An 18692-nucleotide genomic window follows, 5' to 3' on the forward strand; every position below is an offset into this window, starting at 1 on the left:
AAGAATTAACATTTGTGAAACTGCGGGTGAAAATGAGGACTCAGTAGGCTACCCACGACAACGCAGGTTGCTCTAAATACTATAGCCTTGAAATTATTTATTTTATTTTATCTTATTTATATTCCCCCCAGACAAATGTTCTGAACTTTTCTGACTCATTGTGAAAGTGAAGTTGGCACAGGGGCTGTCGACTCGGAAGCAAATGGAATAGTTGTAACGGTCGAAACGAATCTTTTTTATTTTATTTACCATAATAAAAAAATAAAAAAATAGAATAGCTGAAGGCGGACTACACACTTTGTGGAGGAGACCGTGGAGAGATGATGGAGCCCCAGTTGATCTGCTGTGAGGTGGACACCATCAGGAGAGCCTACCAGGACTGCAACCTGTTGAATGACAGAGTCCTGCAGGCTCTGCTGCAGGCAGAGGACAACTACCTGCCAGCTGCAAACTACTTCAGATGCGTGCAGAGAGATGTGGCTCCGTACATGAGGAGGATAGTCTCCACCTGGATGCTGGAGGTGTGTTGTGTTGTGTAGGACACTCACTAGTTATTATACAAGACTAGTTATAGACAGTGTATCATATGAGATAGGCCTACTGTGTGTGTGTATAGGCTAATAATGATTGACTCCTGCAGGAACTGATTGATTGATTGAAGACTTTATTAGAAGTTTGCATAGAAAAAGGTACAGTTTCATGACGGTATAGTTCACTGGTACAAGGTCAACTAAAAGGAGATCCTAGAAAAGCACTTGGCTTATTTACACAGGAAACCATTGAAGTATCTCATATAACATTTAGGATGATACTATAACTAGCCTACTTTGCATGTCATGTAGGCTATGTTGTACCAGTCCAGCACAGGTTTAGGATGCACCCTGAAACATTTGTCAAACTTCTGTCAAACATTTTCAGGTGTAAACGTTTTTTAATAGTGGTTTCACTCGAATTTAGCAATATTTTCATACACGCCCTCTTATAGAGAAACACTTTTCATTTTACGGAAGAACTTAACATTTTAGAATGTTGCATCATGTGTGTGTAAAAGGCAGCCTACATTTAGGGGTTGTATTTTATTTTTCGGAAATCTGCAGCAGTTTTCGATTTTCTTTTTTTTCTGTAGACCACGCGTTTCAAGCCTTTGTGTTCTCACATGAGGAAGATGTCTGCCTGACAACTTGGTTTTTGGCCATTCCTCTGCCTTCTAAGTTCTAGCCGATACATTTCAGCTAGAATCTAGACGCACACGTGAGACCGTGAGATATAGAAGAGTAGGCCTATTATTAAAAGTGTCCCTGTGAATGATAGGTTAATAAGCCTACTTATATTAAAGCCGCGACGCCTTATATGCTAGCCTACTAAGCCTAGGCATGCTCTATTGAGCCTTAAATTATGATATCACGAATTTGAAACTATACTGAACATATGACCCATATAAGAAGGCTACGTCTAGACTGTAATCTACCAGGTTTATCATATTGCTTGTGACTTGTGGTTTGGACTTCATGTTCTTTCATTATAATCAATATATGAATCTGTATGTCTTGTCAGTGGGCTAATGTGATGTCAACCAAAAGTCACAACTAACTGAACATATTACATCTTGTTGTTTTAATTATTATTATCTATTGGTGATGTATTTAACAGTTTATTGTCTCCACCAGCCGAAGGCTGAGGGAGAGTATGTTTTCCCCTCCGTCCGTGCGTCCGTCCGTGCGTCCTCGCAGTTTGTGAGCGCCAAATCTCAGTCGCCGTTGGCCCGGTCGCTGCCAAAGTGAGCACACACATTCCCTTGATGCCAATCTAGAACCTCTGCCCTAAATTTTTCAAATGGGCCTTTTCTAGCGCCAACTAGTGGTCGATGTTTGCTAAACACATTTCTGGGCACTACTCTTACAGATTTTGTCCAAAAATCCTACAAATCGGTAGGCAATATCTCGACAGTCATGTGATCGACACGGATCGGTCCGATTTAGCATATTCCATCCTGATTGGCTAAGATTGGCTTCCAAAGTTTGTGGGATTGAGCCGTTTTGAACAAAATGCCTCAAATCACAAACGCAAAGTGCAATTATCATGAAATCGCGCACACACGTTCCCACTAGGCCGAGGAAGAAATGCCACTTAATTATTTTTTAATCAGCCTCATGGTGGCGCTATAACAGCCCGATTTGTGGTTTTACCTATAACTCCACCGGTTTCAGTTTCAAACTTTGTAAGCGCACTCCCTAGAGGCTAAGGATAAACCTTTGCCCTGCATTTTTCACATCAGCCTTTTATAGCGCCACCTTTGGGCCGACTTATGTAAAACACATTTTTGGATATTACTCCTTGAGATTTTATCCAAAAATCATGCAAATCGGTACACAGTATCTCTATAGTCATGTGATCAAGTCCGATCCGTCTGATATTTCACATTCCATCCTGATTGGCTAATATTAGCTTCCAAAGTTTGCAGGATTGCTCCGTTTTTGAACAAAATGCCTCAAATCATCAACGCAGCCTGCGATTACCGTGACATTTGCCACACATATTCCCACTAGGTCAAGGAACAAATGCTACCTTTTTAACATTGTCCTGTTATAGCGCCACCAGCAGGTAGACTTTAGCAAAACACATTTTTGGAACACAATGCTTGAAATCATGCATGCAGCGTCCGATTGCCATGAAAGATCTAAGGTGAAGAACATATGCCACCCTTTTTACATTGGCCTATTATACAGTAGCACCACCAGGACGCACGGCCTGGTGGAGACCTGTGCTCGGAAGAGCACTGCTTCTAGTTTTAGCCTACTTTCTCTGCTGCATGGTGTCTTGACTGTCTGTCTGCATCAGTGTCACTACGCCCTCTGGTGGCTGCTTTCAGCTTGTGGTTCATTCAAAGGACATGTTGTGGTCAATATAGTTATTATAGAAAGGCCAGTGATTTAATGAACATAATACATGCAACTAACTGTGCTTGTTCTGATTCTCTTTACAGGTATGTGAGGAGCAGAAGTGTGAGGAAGACGTTTTTCCTCTGGCTATGAACTATTTGGACAGGTTCCTGTCTGTGGAACTGACCAAGAAAAGCCACCTGCAGCTGCTGGGAGCTGCCTGCATGTTCCTGGCATCCAAGATGAAGGAAACAATACCGCTCACTGCTGAGAAACTGTGCATATACACAGACAACTCTGTCACACCAACCCAGCTACTGGTGAGTTATCAATTCATTTATTATGTCCTGTACTACTGATAAACAAGTTGGTTAATTGATTTGTTAAAAGAAGGAAGCGGTCAAATATCTGCATCTGGCTGAGCTTCTAGTGGACATTTTGGGATTGAGTTCAAGAAACACAGGATAAGATGTCAATTTCCTTTGTGCAGGCACTCTCTCACACGTGAGAGAGTGTGTGTGTGTGTGTGTGTGTGTGTGTGTGTGTGTGTGTGTGGGGGGGGGGGGGGGGGGGTTACGTTTTACTTTAGGACGCATCATCAGTAGTGTTCCTCCAGGTCTTAGGGTGTTTCGGCCATTATACACTATACAAACTCGCCGGAGGCGGCCAGCTCAGGTTGATCAGTCCCCGAACTTGCGTAATTTCCAATTAGTCATGAGAGTATCGTTCATCTTATGGATGGCAGACTTCTCATGGGACTGTGCAAGGCAGGGGCATCCTTTTCCCTGAGTCAAGCCTATAGGCTGACCGCATACCTCCTGGCTCCAGTTTAGGCATTTAGCAGAGACTCCCAATCCAAAGCGACCCACAACAAGCAAAGCAATACATACATCAACCCAATAAGCAAGGCAATACAACAATCAATGTGATTAGTCATGAGAGTAGCGTACATCTTATGGATGGCTGACACTTCTCATGGGACTCAATCAACATCAATACATCAACTGCATAGAGACATCAATAGGCATTTAGCAGAAGCTCCCAATCCAAAGCGAACCACGACAAGCAAAGCAATACATACATACATCAACCCAATAAGCAAGGCATTGATCTGTCTTATACAACGATGCCTTTATCCTTACCTCCCACCCTACATGCCTCACACTTGATCTCTTCTCCTTTCATCTAATGCAGGGGTTCCCAAACTTTTTGGTCTAAAATATTTTTTAAATCCGAGGCACCCCTACATTATAATTTTCACTCCCGGCCAGCACCTTATATTTATAGCATATCGTCATTGTCGGGTGGAAACATTGTATGTCCAAAACCGTTCGTTTTGTATTTATCATCTATAAAATGTACTAAACTAGTGAAAACAGCAGATCTACAAGCACACAACATCGCGAGGCGTTGTGTGCTTGTAGATCGTCTGTTTTCACTATTTTTGTGCGTATGATGAAGCAGGGCTTGCTTTACTAAAAGACGTACACATTTGAAACTTGGAGATACGAGGTTTCTGCCCGACAGTGACGATATTTTAGTGATTATGTTGCGAGGAAAACGTTGAGATAATAACCATTTTGGTTAGAACTGACTGAAAATAACGTTGTACTTCAAGTTTAAAATGATACTAAATATTTTTTCAAGTGTCCAAATAGATTCCAAATATTATCAAATGATCTCGCGGCACCCCTGGACTGCCGTCACGGCACCCCGGGGTTCCCCGTCACCCACTTTGAAAACCCCTGATCTAATGCTTTCTATCCCTCATGTTCCGTCCCTGCTCTCTCCCTCTCTTTCACTTCACAGCAAATGGAACTGATGGTTTTGAGTAAACTGAAGTGGGACTTGGCTGCAGTGACACCCCTTGACTTCATTGACCACTTCCTGTCCCAGCTGCAAATCAGGAAAGAGCACAGACCGATCCTGAGGAAGCACGCGCAGACGTTTGTGGCGTTATGTGCTACAGGTACTTTTTTGTTTGTTTGTTGTACTAATCCTTTTTTTTTACTATGTTCTTGTTTTCACTCTCTATTAAAACAGCACTTTATTAACCATATCTCTGGTTGTTCTCCTCAGATGTTAAATTCATAGCCAACCCTCCCTCCATGGTTGCAGCAGGCAGTATGGCAGCTGCGGTAGAGGGCTTACAGCTTAGAATGGTGGGCAACACCATGACATCGCAGAAACTAACAGAGCGACTGGCACAGATCATCAGGAGTGATCCGGTAGGTAGATTTATACATCCATCCATTCTTTACTCTCAGGGGCCTTTTCCACTGGCAAAGAACTGGTCTGGGTTCTTTCTCCCGCCTATGGGATGAACCAGAGGTGAGCTTTTTCACAGAGAACCGAGTTGGTTCCAAACCGTAAAAGTTGGTTCGGAACGGGAACCACAAAATCCTTGTTTTTTTCCAGTGAACCACCATCTGAACTGGGGGACAATGGCTCTGGTTCAATCTGGTGGAAACGCCGGTTTGCAAGAACGAACCAAGGTTCCAAGAAACATCGCATAGGCTGGAGAAAGAACCCTTTGGAAAAGGCCCCTCAGTGTTTGCTGAATATTCATCAAATACATGGCAGTGTTTGAGGAATTCGGATGTGTGTGCTTTTTGCAATTGAAGCTTTTTATTCCTGTATAGTACAACTGATTGATTTGATTTGATTACATTTTTTATTACTACAGCATACATCACACAATAATAATACAAATATGTGTTACATCATATGGATCAAATACATTTCCACTCACTCTTTCACACCCCCACACCCACACACACTACTAGGCCTATCGCACCCTTAGGATGCCCATAGTGGACTATGCATGGCAGGGGCGTCCTCCTCCCTGAGCCATGCCTACTAGACCTGGCCGCATACCAAAACATATTTATTTTTTTGGCCGTGTGGCCAATATATTTCCCACATGCATGAGAACCCAACTCAGCCAAACCAAAGACCACAGCCACTTGGTATCTGAATTAAAGTGCCTGTCTGTTTGTCTCTCCATGTCTTTAGGATTGTCTCAGGGCGTGTCAGGAACAAATTGAGTCGCTGTTGGAAACTAGTCTCCGGCAAGCGCAACAACAGCCACACACTGTAACCACAGAAACCAAGAGCATCGGAGATGCGGAGGGCCTTGACCTCTCGACCACACCCACCGATGTCCGGGACGTCAATATCTGAGCAGAGACCTGGACTGTGTCTCAGAGTTGCTCTCTGAGGGTAGAGTAAGGGTAGAAGAGCTTGGACTGATTACATGGATGGTATACCTCTTTAGGCACTGTATACCTACCTACAAACACAGACATACACACAATCACGTGTTTGTACATGTGCGTTTGTGTTGTGGGACGTTCAGAGAGTTAAGGTGACGCAGAGAGCAGTCCTCTGCCTGTCTTTAATCAATCAGAGAGTGGACGAACAAAACTGGAAACGAGGAAACAGATTTGTCTGCCAATTATCTTCCATTCTTTCAGATTGGAATGACATTTTGGAGCGAGATCTAGTGAGAGAGACCGTGTGAGTAAATAAAGCGGTGGAGTGGATACAAACTTCTGACGTTCAGGAAGTTCAATAATCGTGGGACCAGTGCTGGGATACATTCTCTCATAACTTGGGACAGTTTTTGAGCATTTTAACAGAATTCTGAGCTGTTTTCTGAGGAAAGAGCTGAAACTAAAAGATGAGTTTTAACTGGGTTTTACCTGCTGTTTAGATACGGTCTACCTACCCTGCCTTTGTTGTAGGTTGTACATAGCTATGAGTGTTTGAAGACATTAGAAGACAATACAACTACCTTTTGGAGCAGACATAATGCTAGTGTGGCCCAAAAGTATGAATTCACCTTTTTAAGGTATTATCCCATTTGTTTCTGACAATGTCAAAGAATATTACTGTGTCACAATGTCTCCCTCCGCCTTGCAGCCATTTCGATCCAGCCTAGATTTGAATTCACACAACAATTATGGCGGAAGAGAAGACAAATCAATTAATTGAAGAATAATTACTGTGCCACATTTGGGAGTCTGTCGTTTGACTGAAACAAAATGTCCACCCTTTCTGGAGAGCTCGGGTGTCAACAGCATTTAGTAGAACGGGTACACATTATAGTGTATTATTATTATTTTATGCTTTAACTATTGAAAAATAGCAGATATACAAGCTCACAGCGCGGCACCGAGTGCCGCGCTGTGAGCTTGTAGATCTATTTTTGAAAAATCATGAACATTAGAATTTTGACCTGATTCTATAAGTGTCTTTTGAATCCTTCTTTATGTCAGCAATCTGGCCAGCCATCGTCAAAGAAAAGGTCTTTTTCACTTAACTTTGTTTTTGAGAGACTACTATGTCAGTGGTTCTCAAACCTTTTCATGTGAAGGACCCCATAAATGATATTTATTTGGCCACAGACCCCCATCTCAAAATATTTAGTTCCAGGGACCACCCAGAAGCAACATTTGAGTTACAAACGTTCGCTTTGAAAATACATTAAAAGATTTGCACACATTTTCACAACTTTTTCAAAAATAGCAGATCTACAAGTGCGGCTGTGAGCTTGTATGTCTGCTATTTTTCACTGGTTAAAGCATTCGATAATTCTAGGCTTCGGCTTAAGTATGGTTGAGGAAGGGGGAAATACTTGTAGTTCTGTCTTCCTAAACACAATCACCAACTTGCATCTCTCAAAAGAAATCCGTCTATATCTGATAAATCACTTTGTCAGGAATGAAGAAAAACAGCCTCATTAATCGACTGACGTCTAAGCTTCTTAGCTTTATACAATGGGCTTTGGTCAGATTTTGTAGGCCCTTGAGTTATTTAGAATCTAACTGCCTAAAGGACAATGAAACGGAAAACACCAAAAAAAAATCTTTTCTACAAAATAGCAACATTGTGCCATTGAAAAACATGGGGAAATTGATACATAGGCCTAAAGAAAACATACAAATTTGTCCTGTGATGCAATAAAAGAAAGGGCTAGCAAAACCTTAAGTTGTGCTCAGTGAAGTGGTGGGAAAGGGTCAGGAGAAGAAACAGTCTTGTAGAGGAGATGTGAGACGAGCTACAGAATCAAGTCATGGATCACTTGACTGCCACAGCCTGAAATGATAAGCTGCTTGTGAGTCCTCAGCTAATTTAAACATTATTTTTCAGTGAGAAACACAGTCATACAACAATGTATAAATTAGGCTTCAGACTGACACCGTTTCATGAAGGTATACTGTGACATCTTGAATTTTATTAGCTTTTTTCTTACTTGATTTAGCATTTTTAATATTGTGTGGATGCAATTTCTAGATGATGTGACATTTACATCAAGCAAAAAGAAGCTATCACATGCAGCCTTGACCAACGCCACGTTTCAGCGATGAGTTGGGTGCAAGAGTAAAGATAATGGGATTTTTTTTCTCCAGTTAACTTACCTGTATCTATTCCCACACATTGCATGTGTGATAAAAAAAAAGGCTATACCAAGTTGCCAATCCCTTTAAGAAAAGTCTGCTTCTTTTCTCAACGTGTTTGCTGCTATATCGTGGATGAATTTGTTTTATAAAGACACTGCCAATATAATCCCATGTTCTAGGGTTTAATTTTCTCATAGAAAATGTTAATGTTTTTTTATTGGCATTGTGATATTGTTTTTATATTATATAACGTGATGCTGCAATTTCTGTTCTAAAACAAAGTGGAGAAAAAAATGTTAATAGATTTATGGGTTGATAAATACTTGTTATACCTCATTGTTCCATGCTGTGTGACTAGGCCTCATTAAAGCCTCGTTTTGGTCATTGACTTGTCATCATGAGACATTTTTTACCCAATACCCATTTATCCATTTGTAACAGTGTGCAAATGTAGCCAAATTGTCACATTTGTACTCTTGTACACTTCCAGGTACGTAAAATTGCTCACAATTGCTGTTTACGTTCCAATCCTCCATAGCCGACAGTGACAAAATAACGGTCAATGTTTTTGTGCCCCGATACAGTAGCTGTGGTGCAGTGTTGTAGGCTGGAGAGACAACAATTGTTCAGTTAACCACATGAACCGTAGCATCCTCTACTCCAGTGGTCCTCAACCTTTTCAGGCCGCGACCCCCAAAATAATCATATTTGAACTGGGGACCCCCCCACCCCACCCTAACGAGCACTAAGAGTTGAACTTGAGACATTACATTTTGTACAACACGGTTCTATTGTGAAAATAGCAGATCTACATGCTCACAACGCCTCGCGCTGCGAGGCGTTGTGAGCATGTAGATCGGCTATTTTCACAATTTCTGCCTCTAATATTGGACAATTTGGCCAATGTTTAATTTGTCATTTTAGAGGTATTACAAAGTCCTTCATTTTGTCACTTTAGAAATGTGTAGATATGCACTATACACTTACATTTTATGTTGGTTTGTTTACTGTTGAGAGAAAACAATGTTGCTCATTAAGTTAATCATCTGGGGACCCTCCAAAATAATTTGGGGACCCCCCCTAGGGGTCCCGACCCACAGGTTGAGAACCACTGCTCTACTCAACCCCAGTTCTTGACAGTGCAGAACTCCTGGTCAAATATTAGGCTACTCAACGGCCAATCTTGGAACCCATTCACTAATAACAATACAATAGAAATAGGACCCAACTGGACCCAGCTACTTTGCCAAATGTTCACCCCCAGAATAGTGACACAACAATTCATGTACTGTAGTTCATGACGTGATTATAATGAGGACAGAGGCCTATCGGGGGGAATATACTGCTCAAAGAACTTAAGGGAACAAAATGTTCCCTTAATTTATCTGAGTAGTATATTGTAGTACTGCTCAAAGAATTAAGGGAACATTTTGTTCCCTTAAATTCTTTGAGCAGTATAAAAAATAAAATACATTTTCACTAGTCTGTCAAGAACGAGCTTTCCATGATTAGATATGTCATGCAGATCTGATTTGACTGGAGACAAATATTTCTGTTCTTATTATGGAGCTACATGGAAACAAAACAAATGAAAACTATAAGAGACCAGAGCTAGTTTGTTAGAAAACAACTCAAAACAGCCTTTATTTTCCACTATGGATTACGGTATACACATAAAACTGAAGAGCAACAATGTAAACACTACTGGCATTTGAATTCAATACAAAACAGTGTCTCCCCCCCCTCTCCCATTTCCCTCAACATTCAGCTTCAGTAGTACAGCTACAGAAGCCTGACAGGGGGCATCATTAACTCCCATCTTCATCAGATAAAACAGAATTAAGCAGCTTTTTAGTAATGCAAACTTTATTTACATCAAAAATAAAAACAAGCATTTACTTCATGCCATGCTCTTGAGAACAGAATGTGGTGAATTTCCTTCGGTTGGCAACAGGGCCATACAGAGACAAGAGTTTGGTCATTTCAGATTCCAGTGGCGATCAGTACTCTTACAAATTAACTAGTGATATTCTGGGTCCTCCGTCCGTCCCCCCTCACACCTGATGAATTCAAGGAGCCAATAGTTTTGTTCTAGAGAAGAGAAGTCCACAGCACGGTCAACACAACCCGCCCAAAATGATTAATCTATGGCTCCAGTCCACACATCCTGACCAAAACTATCCAATTAAGGCTCTGCTTAGTCTGAAGTTCCTGAATGCGACCCAACAGAGGGTAGATGAGAGATGACCTAAATCCTGATTGGCTGCCTGAAACCACAAAAAAACTAAAATGGGCTGCTGTGCAATTCCTGCGCCCAATGTAATTTAATTCAACGGTGTGCTTCCTGCGAACGACATAAAACGGCCCATCTTCGATGCACTGCAATGGGGACCACGGACAACATATTCAGACTGTCGGCAAAAGGAGAGATACATTTGACAAGTCACCTGGGGAGAAGTTTAGATATGTGAGTGAGCTGATGTGTTGCGTTGGTTTAGTGCCAGTGACTAAAGGAAGCTGGGGACCCTGTAGTTAACTCAGCATGAATTTAAACATGTCTCAACCTTCATCATTGTCCATTCCAAGTGCATTAGTTGCTACAGTAATTCTTAATTAAAGTTAACACAGAGCAAATTACTTCAACCGTAGTTCCGATTTTTCTCACACCTGGTTACAACAGTCCACGTGGAATTTGAACCCTGCATTTATCCAGCCAATAGAAGCTCAGCTGTGCCGGAAAGACGCATAATGGTGTAGACCACATGGTGGACACATCCTACTGCTAATTTCTATACCCCTCTGGTGCAACAGCGACACATCTTTGTATGCTGCTAATTATCACGTAACTCCATTCAAACAAGGAAATCGGTTAGATTTCCGATATTCTTCCAACATTTGAGAACTTCTAATGCTTGGAGGAGCCAGCTCAATGACCTGTCAATACCATGACAGATAAAACGGAATACAAAAGAACAAACAAAAAACAAACGTGGATATAAAAACAAACGAAAGCAAAGCAATGAATAACAAAATGAGTCTATGACAGTGTTCAGTCACAAGGGGGAGCCATAGTTAACCTAAAACCAAGTTATCAGGCACAACCATGAGGACTGCATTTCCAAACCATCTGATTTCTAACTATAACGGGTACACACATACGTACAAACATAGGCTACATATATACATAGACAAACACCCGACTGCCTCATGGCTGCCTAAACATGGGCAAATCAGATTCCAACATGGTTCCGGAACTCTTGAGAGAACCACAAGAACATCAGATGTGGACCAAAGGGTCTGCGCTCGGCTTGACTATGGAAATGCAACCTCTAAAAAGCGTTTCTTTATGGCTAAGTGGTTAGCAACCTCGAGTATATACAAATATATTGTGCCACGTACGATAATTAACGGATAAAGAAAACAACAAGATAGTCCACTTCTCTTGTATAGCACAACGAGACACGCTTGCGTACGCTGTAGTGTAGTTTTTAGGATACAGGGCATTTCAGACCATGGGCTCCGTTCAATAAGATTAAACTGTAACAGAGCTCGTTTAAAGAGGGAAAAGTCGGTAAATAAAACTTCCAAGTATTATCCCTAGCAGATTCAGACTCATTCATGTCTTCTTTTTTTTTACCCTGCACCTTCCAAATGTGAACGTCTGCCTGAGTTAACAGTTACTTTTCACATTTCAAAAACAATACAACATGAACATGATGTGGATATACTGAACTCGACTCGGCGTCGAGCTCGAGGAACACATTTAGTTTTGTGGTTGTAATAAGAGCTGAACCCGATACAGGTGTAGTGGGTGAGGAGGTTATGCGTGTCAGGCCAGGCATTTTGCATTTCTTTTTTAGATTATAAATTGAAATGTATTATTGTTAAACACAGAGGAAGGAAGGGGTTGGTGTTGTTACGGTTCAAGTGCATTTTTTGTTCCTCTTCTTCTTCTTCCCTACTAGCAGAATATGTGCATTTCCAAACCATGCACCGCCCCCAATTTTTTTAAGTCGACTAAGCTCCTCCCCTTCATGTACATACGGTCGTCTGCTTTTTTTACGCGCTGGGAAACCTACCTTAACGCCCTCATTAGCATAATGTATGCGAGCATAATGTATGCGCACCACGCCCACACGCATTTCCAAACCACGCCCCGCCCCCAATTTGCATATGTCAACTAAGCTCCTCCCCTTCATTTACATACGGCCGCCTGCATTTTTTACGTGCTGGGAAATGCCACTTAACAGCCTCATTAGCATAATTTATGCGGACCACGCCCACACGCATTTCCAAACCATGCACCGCCCCCAATTTTTTTAAGTCGACTAAGCTCCTCCCCTTCATGTACATACGGTCGTCTGCTTTTTTTACGCGCTGGGAAACCTACCTTAACGCCCTCATTAGCATAATGTATGCGAGCATAATGTATGCGCACCACGCCCACACGCATTTCCAAACCACGCCCCGCCCCCAATTTGCATATGTCAACTAAGCTCCTCCCCTTCATTTACATACGGCCGCCTGCATTTTTTACGCGCTGGGAAATGCCACTTAACAGCCTCATTAGCATAATTTATGCAGACCACACCCACACGCATTTCCAAACCATGCACCGCCCCCAATTTTTTTAAGTCGACTAAGCTCCTCCCCTTCATGTACATACGGTCGTCTGCTTTTTTTACGCGCTGGGAAACCTACCTTAACGCCCTCATTAGCATAATGTATGCGAGCATAATGTATGCGCACCACGCCCACACGCATTTCCAAACCACGCCCCGCCCCCAATTTGCATATGTCAACTAAGCTCCTCCCCTTCATTTACATACGGCCGCCTGCATTTTTTACGCGCTGGGAAATGCCACTTAAAAGCCTCATTAGCATAATTTATGCAGACCACACGCATTTCCAAACCATGCACCGCCCCCAATTTTTTTAAGTCGACTAAGCTCCTCCCCTTCATTTACATACGGTCGTCTGCTTTTTTTACGCGCTGGGAAACCTACCTTAACGCCCTCATTTGCATAATGTATGCGCACCACGCCCACACGCATTTCCAAACCATGCCCCAAGCTCATTAAAATAATGAACGCAGACCTTTTTTTATTTTTTTTTGGTGCTCATTAACATAATTAACGCAGACCACACCCCCAACCTCATTAGCATAATTAACGCAGACCACACCCCTCATTAACATAATTAATGCAGACCACACCCCAACCTCATAGCCTCATTTACATAATAATCAGGCTCGCCGCCCCGCACGCGATGACACCCTCGGGGATCCCCGCTATTTATTTATTTATTTATTTATTTATTTATTTATTTATGAATGAATGAATGAATGAATGAATGAATTAATGAATGAATGAATGAAAGAAAGAAAGAGGAGGCAATTAATTAATTAATTAAAGAATCAGAAGCCTACGCAGTCGGGGGAAACTTAGTTGTACCAGTGAGCCCAGCCAATGCAGGGGGCGGGGCCATAATTAATTAATTAATTAATTAAGTAATTAATTAAAGAATCCGTACGCAGTCGGGGGAAAGTTAGTTGTACCAGTGTGTCCTTTCGGCCTGGTGCAGACAGGGAAATAATTAATTAAATGAATCAATTAATTAATTAATTAATTAAATAAATAATGTCAAATGTTGCAATTCCAAACATTCAAACATAACCCGCTTTACTTCAGTCTATATTAGTAGCCTAGTATAGTAGTATTAAAATGTATTCCTTTTTTGTCCAACGTATTTAAGTTCATAAAGTTAACATGAGTAACTAAATGCATTTGACATTAAATCAAAATGTTACATTTAGGATTCCAAATCAAAAGAAGCAAAAATAGCCGATCTACAAGCGTGCTGCGACTCGGCCTCATGGTGGCACTAGAAGAGGAGGGCCATGGGTGAGAATCGATGGGTGGAGGGCAAGGACAGTGTGTGCCAAATTTGGCACGGATCGTGGCAGCGGTTGCAGAGATATGAGCAGGGCAAAAGTGTGACGGACGGACAGACAGACAGCTGGTCGAGGTTTCGATAGTAACTTGTACCAGTGAACTGTACTGTCATGAAACTTGTCATAAAGTCTTCAATCAATCACTCGATAAAGGGATCAATACTGCATTAGATAAATAACCCACATTTACCCAAAACAGCTGATCCACAAGCCCACATGCAGCCTTGAAGATCGGCTGTTTTTATTGTTTTATTTTTTAAATTGTTTCCCCCTGACTTAGTCTTTTCTAGGATCACCTTTTAGTTGAGCTTGTACCAGTGAACTGTACTGTCAATGACACTGTATACCTATGACAGTCCTATATCGATAATTAGTTCATTCGTGAATGACTTCCCTGTGGAAATAAGCCAAAAACATTACTGGGATCTCCTTTTAGTTGACCTTGTACCAGTGAACTGTACTGTCAATGACACTGTACCTATATGGTCCTATATCAATAATTCGTTCATTCATGAATGACTTCCCTGTGGAAATAAGCCAAAAACATTACTGGGATCTCCTTTTAGTTGACCTTGTACCAGTGAACTGTACTGTCATGAGACTCTGGCTGTTCCTATTTTAATTCATTGGATTTATCTATCTGTCTTTCTTTCTACACATGTATGCATTCACATTGCATTGAACGCATGCATCAGCCCAGCAGCTGTTTTTTTTTTCTTTTTTTCCCTCTTTCCAACCTCCAGGCAGACACGGCGTCTACCCAGCGTCTACCCCCCGGACAGCGTGCCCAGGCTGGGCGGCGAAGCCGCCCAGCCCCCCAACCCCCTGGAAGTGCAGTAGACTGCAAGCCTACTCTGTAGGTCCCCATCAACAGGCGGCGCTGTAGCCAAGGAATTCCCCCCCGACCAGGAAGTGCCTCTCTGTCTCTGTGTTTACACCACGAGAGGAGAGGAGAGGACAGGAGAGTGGCTCTGTCGTCTGTACGTCTTCACTCACACTGGTAAATATGTGACAGTAGTCTTTGTGTTTGTTCAGTAACAGTGTTACAGTGTGATATGAAAGAATCCACATGAGGGCAGTGTTTCCATTCTCAACTCACTGAGTTGAACAGAGGGCTGAACCCAATGCCACAACAAGTCCTATTATTTAGAAGGGAGTCACATCAATGTCAGCATTTTGTTTTTTCCTCTCTTTTTTACATTAGGGGAATGCTGCTTGTGCTGTATATTCATTTAGTTTCATTTAGTAAGTTTCAATCAAATAGCTCTCTCTATATTGTGACACGGTCCCTACTCCTTGAGCTTTTGGGCCTGTGGGTCACTGACTGTGTGTGTGTGTGTGTGCGTGCGTGTGTGTGTGTGTCATCTTGGTGGTGAATGATGGATGCGTGGGCTGGGGTTAGGTTTTAATTTAGGACGCATCATCAGTAGTGTTCCTCCAGGTCTTAGGGTGTTTCGGCCATTATACACAAACTCGCCGGAGGCGGCCAGCTCAGGTTGATCAGTCCCCGAACTTGCGTCATTTCCAATTAGTCATGAGAGTATCGTTCATCTTATGGATGGCAGACTTCTCATGGGACTGTGCAAGGCAGGGGCGTCCTTTTCCCTGAGTCAAGCCTATAGGCTGACCGCATACCTCCTGGCTCCAGTTTAGGCATTTAGCAGAAGCTCCCAATCCAAAGCGACCCACAACAAGCAAAGCAATACATACATCAACCCAATAAGCAAGGCCATACAACAATCAATGTGATTAGTCATGAGAGTAGCGTACATCTTATGGATGGCTGACACTTCTCATGGGACTCAATCAACATCAATACATCAACTGCATAGAGATATCAATAGGCATTTAGCAGAAGCTCCCAATCCAAAGCGAACCACAACAAGCAAAGCAATACGTACATCAACCCAATAAGCACCTTCCACCCTACATGCCTCCCACTACTTGAGCTCTTCTCCTTTCATCTAATGCAGGGGTTCCCAAACTTATTGGTCTCAGGGCACCCCATAAATATATTTTTTAATCCGAGGCACCCCTACATTATAATTTTCACTCCTGGTCAGCACCTTATATTTATAGCATATCGTCATTGTCGGGTGGAAACCTTGTATGTCCAAAACCGTTCGTTTTGTATTTATCATCTATAAAATGTACTAAACTAGTTAAAACAGCAGATCTACAATGCGAGGCGTTGTGTGCTTGTAGATCGGCTGTTTTCACTATTTTTGTGCGACAGTCTTGTATGATGAAGCAGGGCTTGCTTTACTAAAAGACGCACACATTTGAAACTTGGAGATACGAGGTTTCTGCCCGACAGTGACGATATTTTAGTGATTATGTTGCGAGGAAAACGTTGAGATAATAACCATTTTGGTGAGAACTGACTGAAAATAACTTTGTACTTCAAGTTTAAAATGATACTAAATATTTTTTCAAGTGTCCAAATAGATTCCAAATATTATCAAATGATCTCGCGGCACCCCTGGACTGCCGTCACGGCACCCCGGGGTTCCCCGTCACCCACTTTGAAAACCCCTGATCTAATGCTTTCTATCCCTCATGTTCCGTCCCTGCTCTCTCCCTCTTCTTCACTTCACAGCAAATGGAACTGATGGTTTTGAGTAAACTGAAGTGGGACTTGGCTGCCGTGACGCCCCTTGACTTCATCGACCACTTCCTGTCCCAGCTGCAAATCAGGAAAGAGCACAGACCAATCCTGAGGAAGCACGCGCAGACGTTTGTGGCGTTATGTGCTACAGGTACTTTTTTATTTGTTTGTTGTACTAATCCTTTTTTTTTACTATGTTCTTGTTTTCACTCTCTATTAAAACAGCACTTTATTAACCATATCTCTGGTTGTTATCCTCAGATGTTAAATTCATAGCCAACCCTCCCTCCATGGTTGCAGCAGGCAGTATGGCAGCTGCGGTAGAGGGCTTACAGCTTAGAATGGTGGGCAACACCATGACATCGCAGAAACTAACAGAGCGACTGGCACAGATCATCAGGAGTGATCCGGTAGGTAGATTTATACATCCATCCATTCTTTACTCTCAGGGGCCTTTTCCACCAGCAAAGAACTGGTCTGGGTTCTTTCTCCCATCTATGGGATGAACCAGAGGTGAGCTTTTTCACAGAGAACCGAGTTGGTTCCAAACCGTAAAAGTTGGTTCGGAACGGGAACCACAAAATCCTTGTTTTTTTCCCAGTGAACCACCATCTGAACTGGGGGACAATGGCTCTGGTTCAATCTGGTGGAAACGCCGGTTTGCAAGAACGAACCAAGGTTCCAAGAAACATCGCATAGGCTGGAGAAAGAACCCTTTGGAAAGGGCCCCTCAGTGTTTGCTGAATATTCATCAAATACATGGCAGTGTTTGAGGAATTCGGATGTGTGTGCTTTTTGCAATTGAAGCTTTTTATTCCTGTATAGTACAACTGATTGATTTGATTTGATTTAAAATTTTATTACTACAGCATACATCACACAATAATAATACAAATATGTGTTACATCATATGGATCAAATACATTTCCACTCACTCTTTCACACCCCCACACCCACACACACTACTAGGCCTATCGCACCCTTAGGATGCCCATAGTGGACTATGCATGGCAGGGGCGTCCTCCTCCCTGAGCCATGCCTACTAGACCTGGCCGCATACCAAAACATATTTATTTTTTTGGCCGTGTGGCCAATATATTTCCCACATGCATGAGAACCCAACTCAGCCAAACCAAAGACCACAGCCACTTGGTATCTGAATTAAAGTGCCTGTCTGTTTGTCTCTCCATGTCTTTAGGATTGTCTCAGGGCGTGTCAGGAACAAATTGAGTCGCTGTTGGAAACTAGTCTCCGGCAAGCGCAACAACAGCCACACACTGTAACCACAGAAACCAAGAGCATCGGAGATGCGGAGGGCCTTGACCTCTCGACCACACCCACCGATGTCCGGGACGTCAATATCTGAGCAGAGACCTGGACTGTGTCTCAGAGTTGCTCTCTGAGGGTAGAGTAAGGGTAGAAGAGCTTGGACTGATTACATGGATGGTATACCTCTTTAGGCACTGTATACCTACCTACAAACACAGACATACACACAATCACGTGTTTGTACATGTGCGTTTGTGTTGTGGGACATTCATAGAGTTAAGATGACGCAGGGAGCAGTCCTCTGCCTGTCTTTAATCAATCAGAGAGTGGACGAACAAAACTGGAAACGAGGAAACAGATTTGTCTGCCAATTATCTTCCATTCTTTCAGATTGGAATGACATTTTTGAGCGAGATTTAGTGAGAGAGACCGTGTGAGTAAATAAAGCGGTGGAGTGGATACAAACTTCTGACGTTCAGGAAGTTCAATAATCGTGGGACCAGTGCTGGGAGACATTCTCTCATAACTTGGGACAGTTTTTGAGCATTTTAACAGAATTCTGAGCTGTTTTCTGAGGA

At 42.4% G+C, this 18692-nt stretch overlaps 2 protein-coding genes across 2 annotated transcripts in view; both read left to right on the top strand.

The window, feature by feature from the left end:
* Positions 1-323: 323 nt before the first annotated feature.
* Positions 324-18692, top strand: part of LOC308293782 (G1/S-specific cyclin-D1-like) — a gene marked incomplete at both ends in the record, with an annotated part of 63588 nt that continues 45219 nt past the window's right edge. Inside the window, 2 exons of the mRNA XM_080736410.1 lie at positions 324-521; positions 2984-3199. Coding sequence (XP_080592536.1) covers positions 324-521; positions 2984-3199 — 414 coding nt within the window. The remainder of the gene's footprint in view (positions 522-2983; positions 3200-18692) is intronic.
* LOC308293615 (G1/S-specific cyclin-D1-like) lies at positions 11527-18211 on the top strand (the record flags this gene model as incomplete). The annotated part of the gene is made up of 5 exons (XM_080736210.1): positions 11527-11579; positions 14981-15068; positions 16837-16996; positions 17107-17255; positions 18044-18211. 5 exons carry the CDS (start codon positions 11527-11529, stop codon positions 18209-18211), a joined length of 618 nt encoding a protein of 205 aa, XP_080592336.1.

The sequence above is a fragment of the Nannobrachium achirus genome (genome assembly GCF_963921795.1).
Source record: "Nannobrachium achirus genome assembly, chromosome: 11".
Taxonomy (NCBI): domain Eukaryota; kingdom Metazoa; phylum Chordata; class Actinopteri; order Myctophiformes; family Myctophidae; genus Nannobrachium; species Nannobrachium achirus.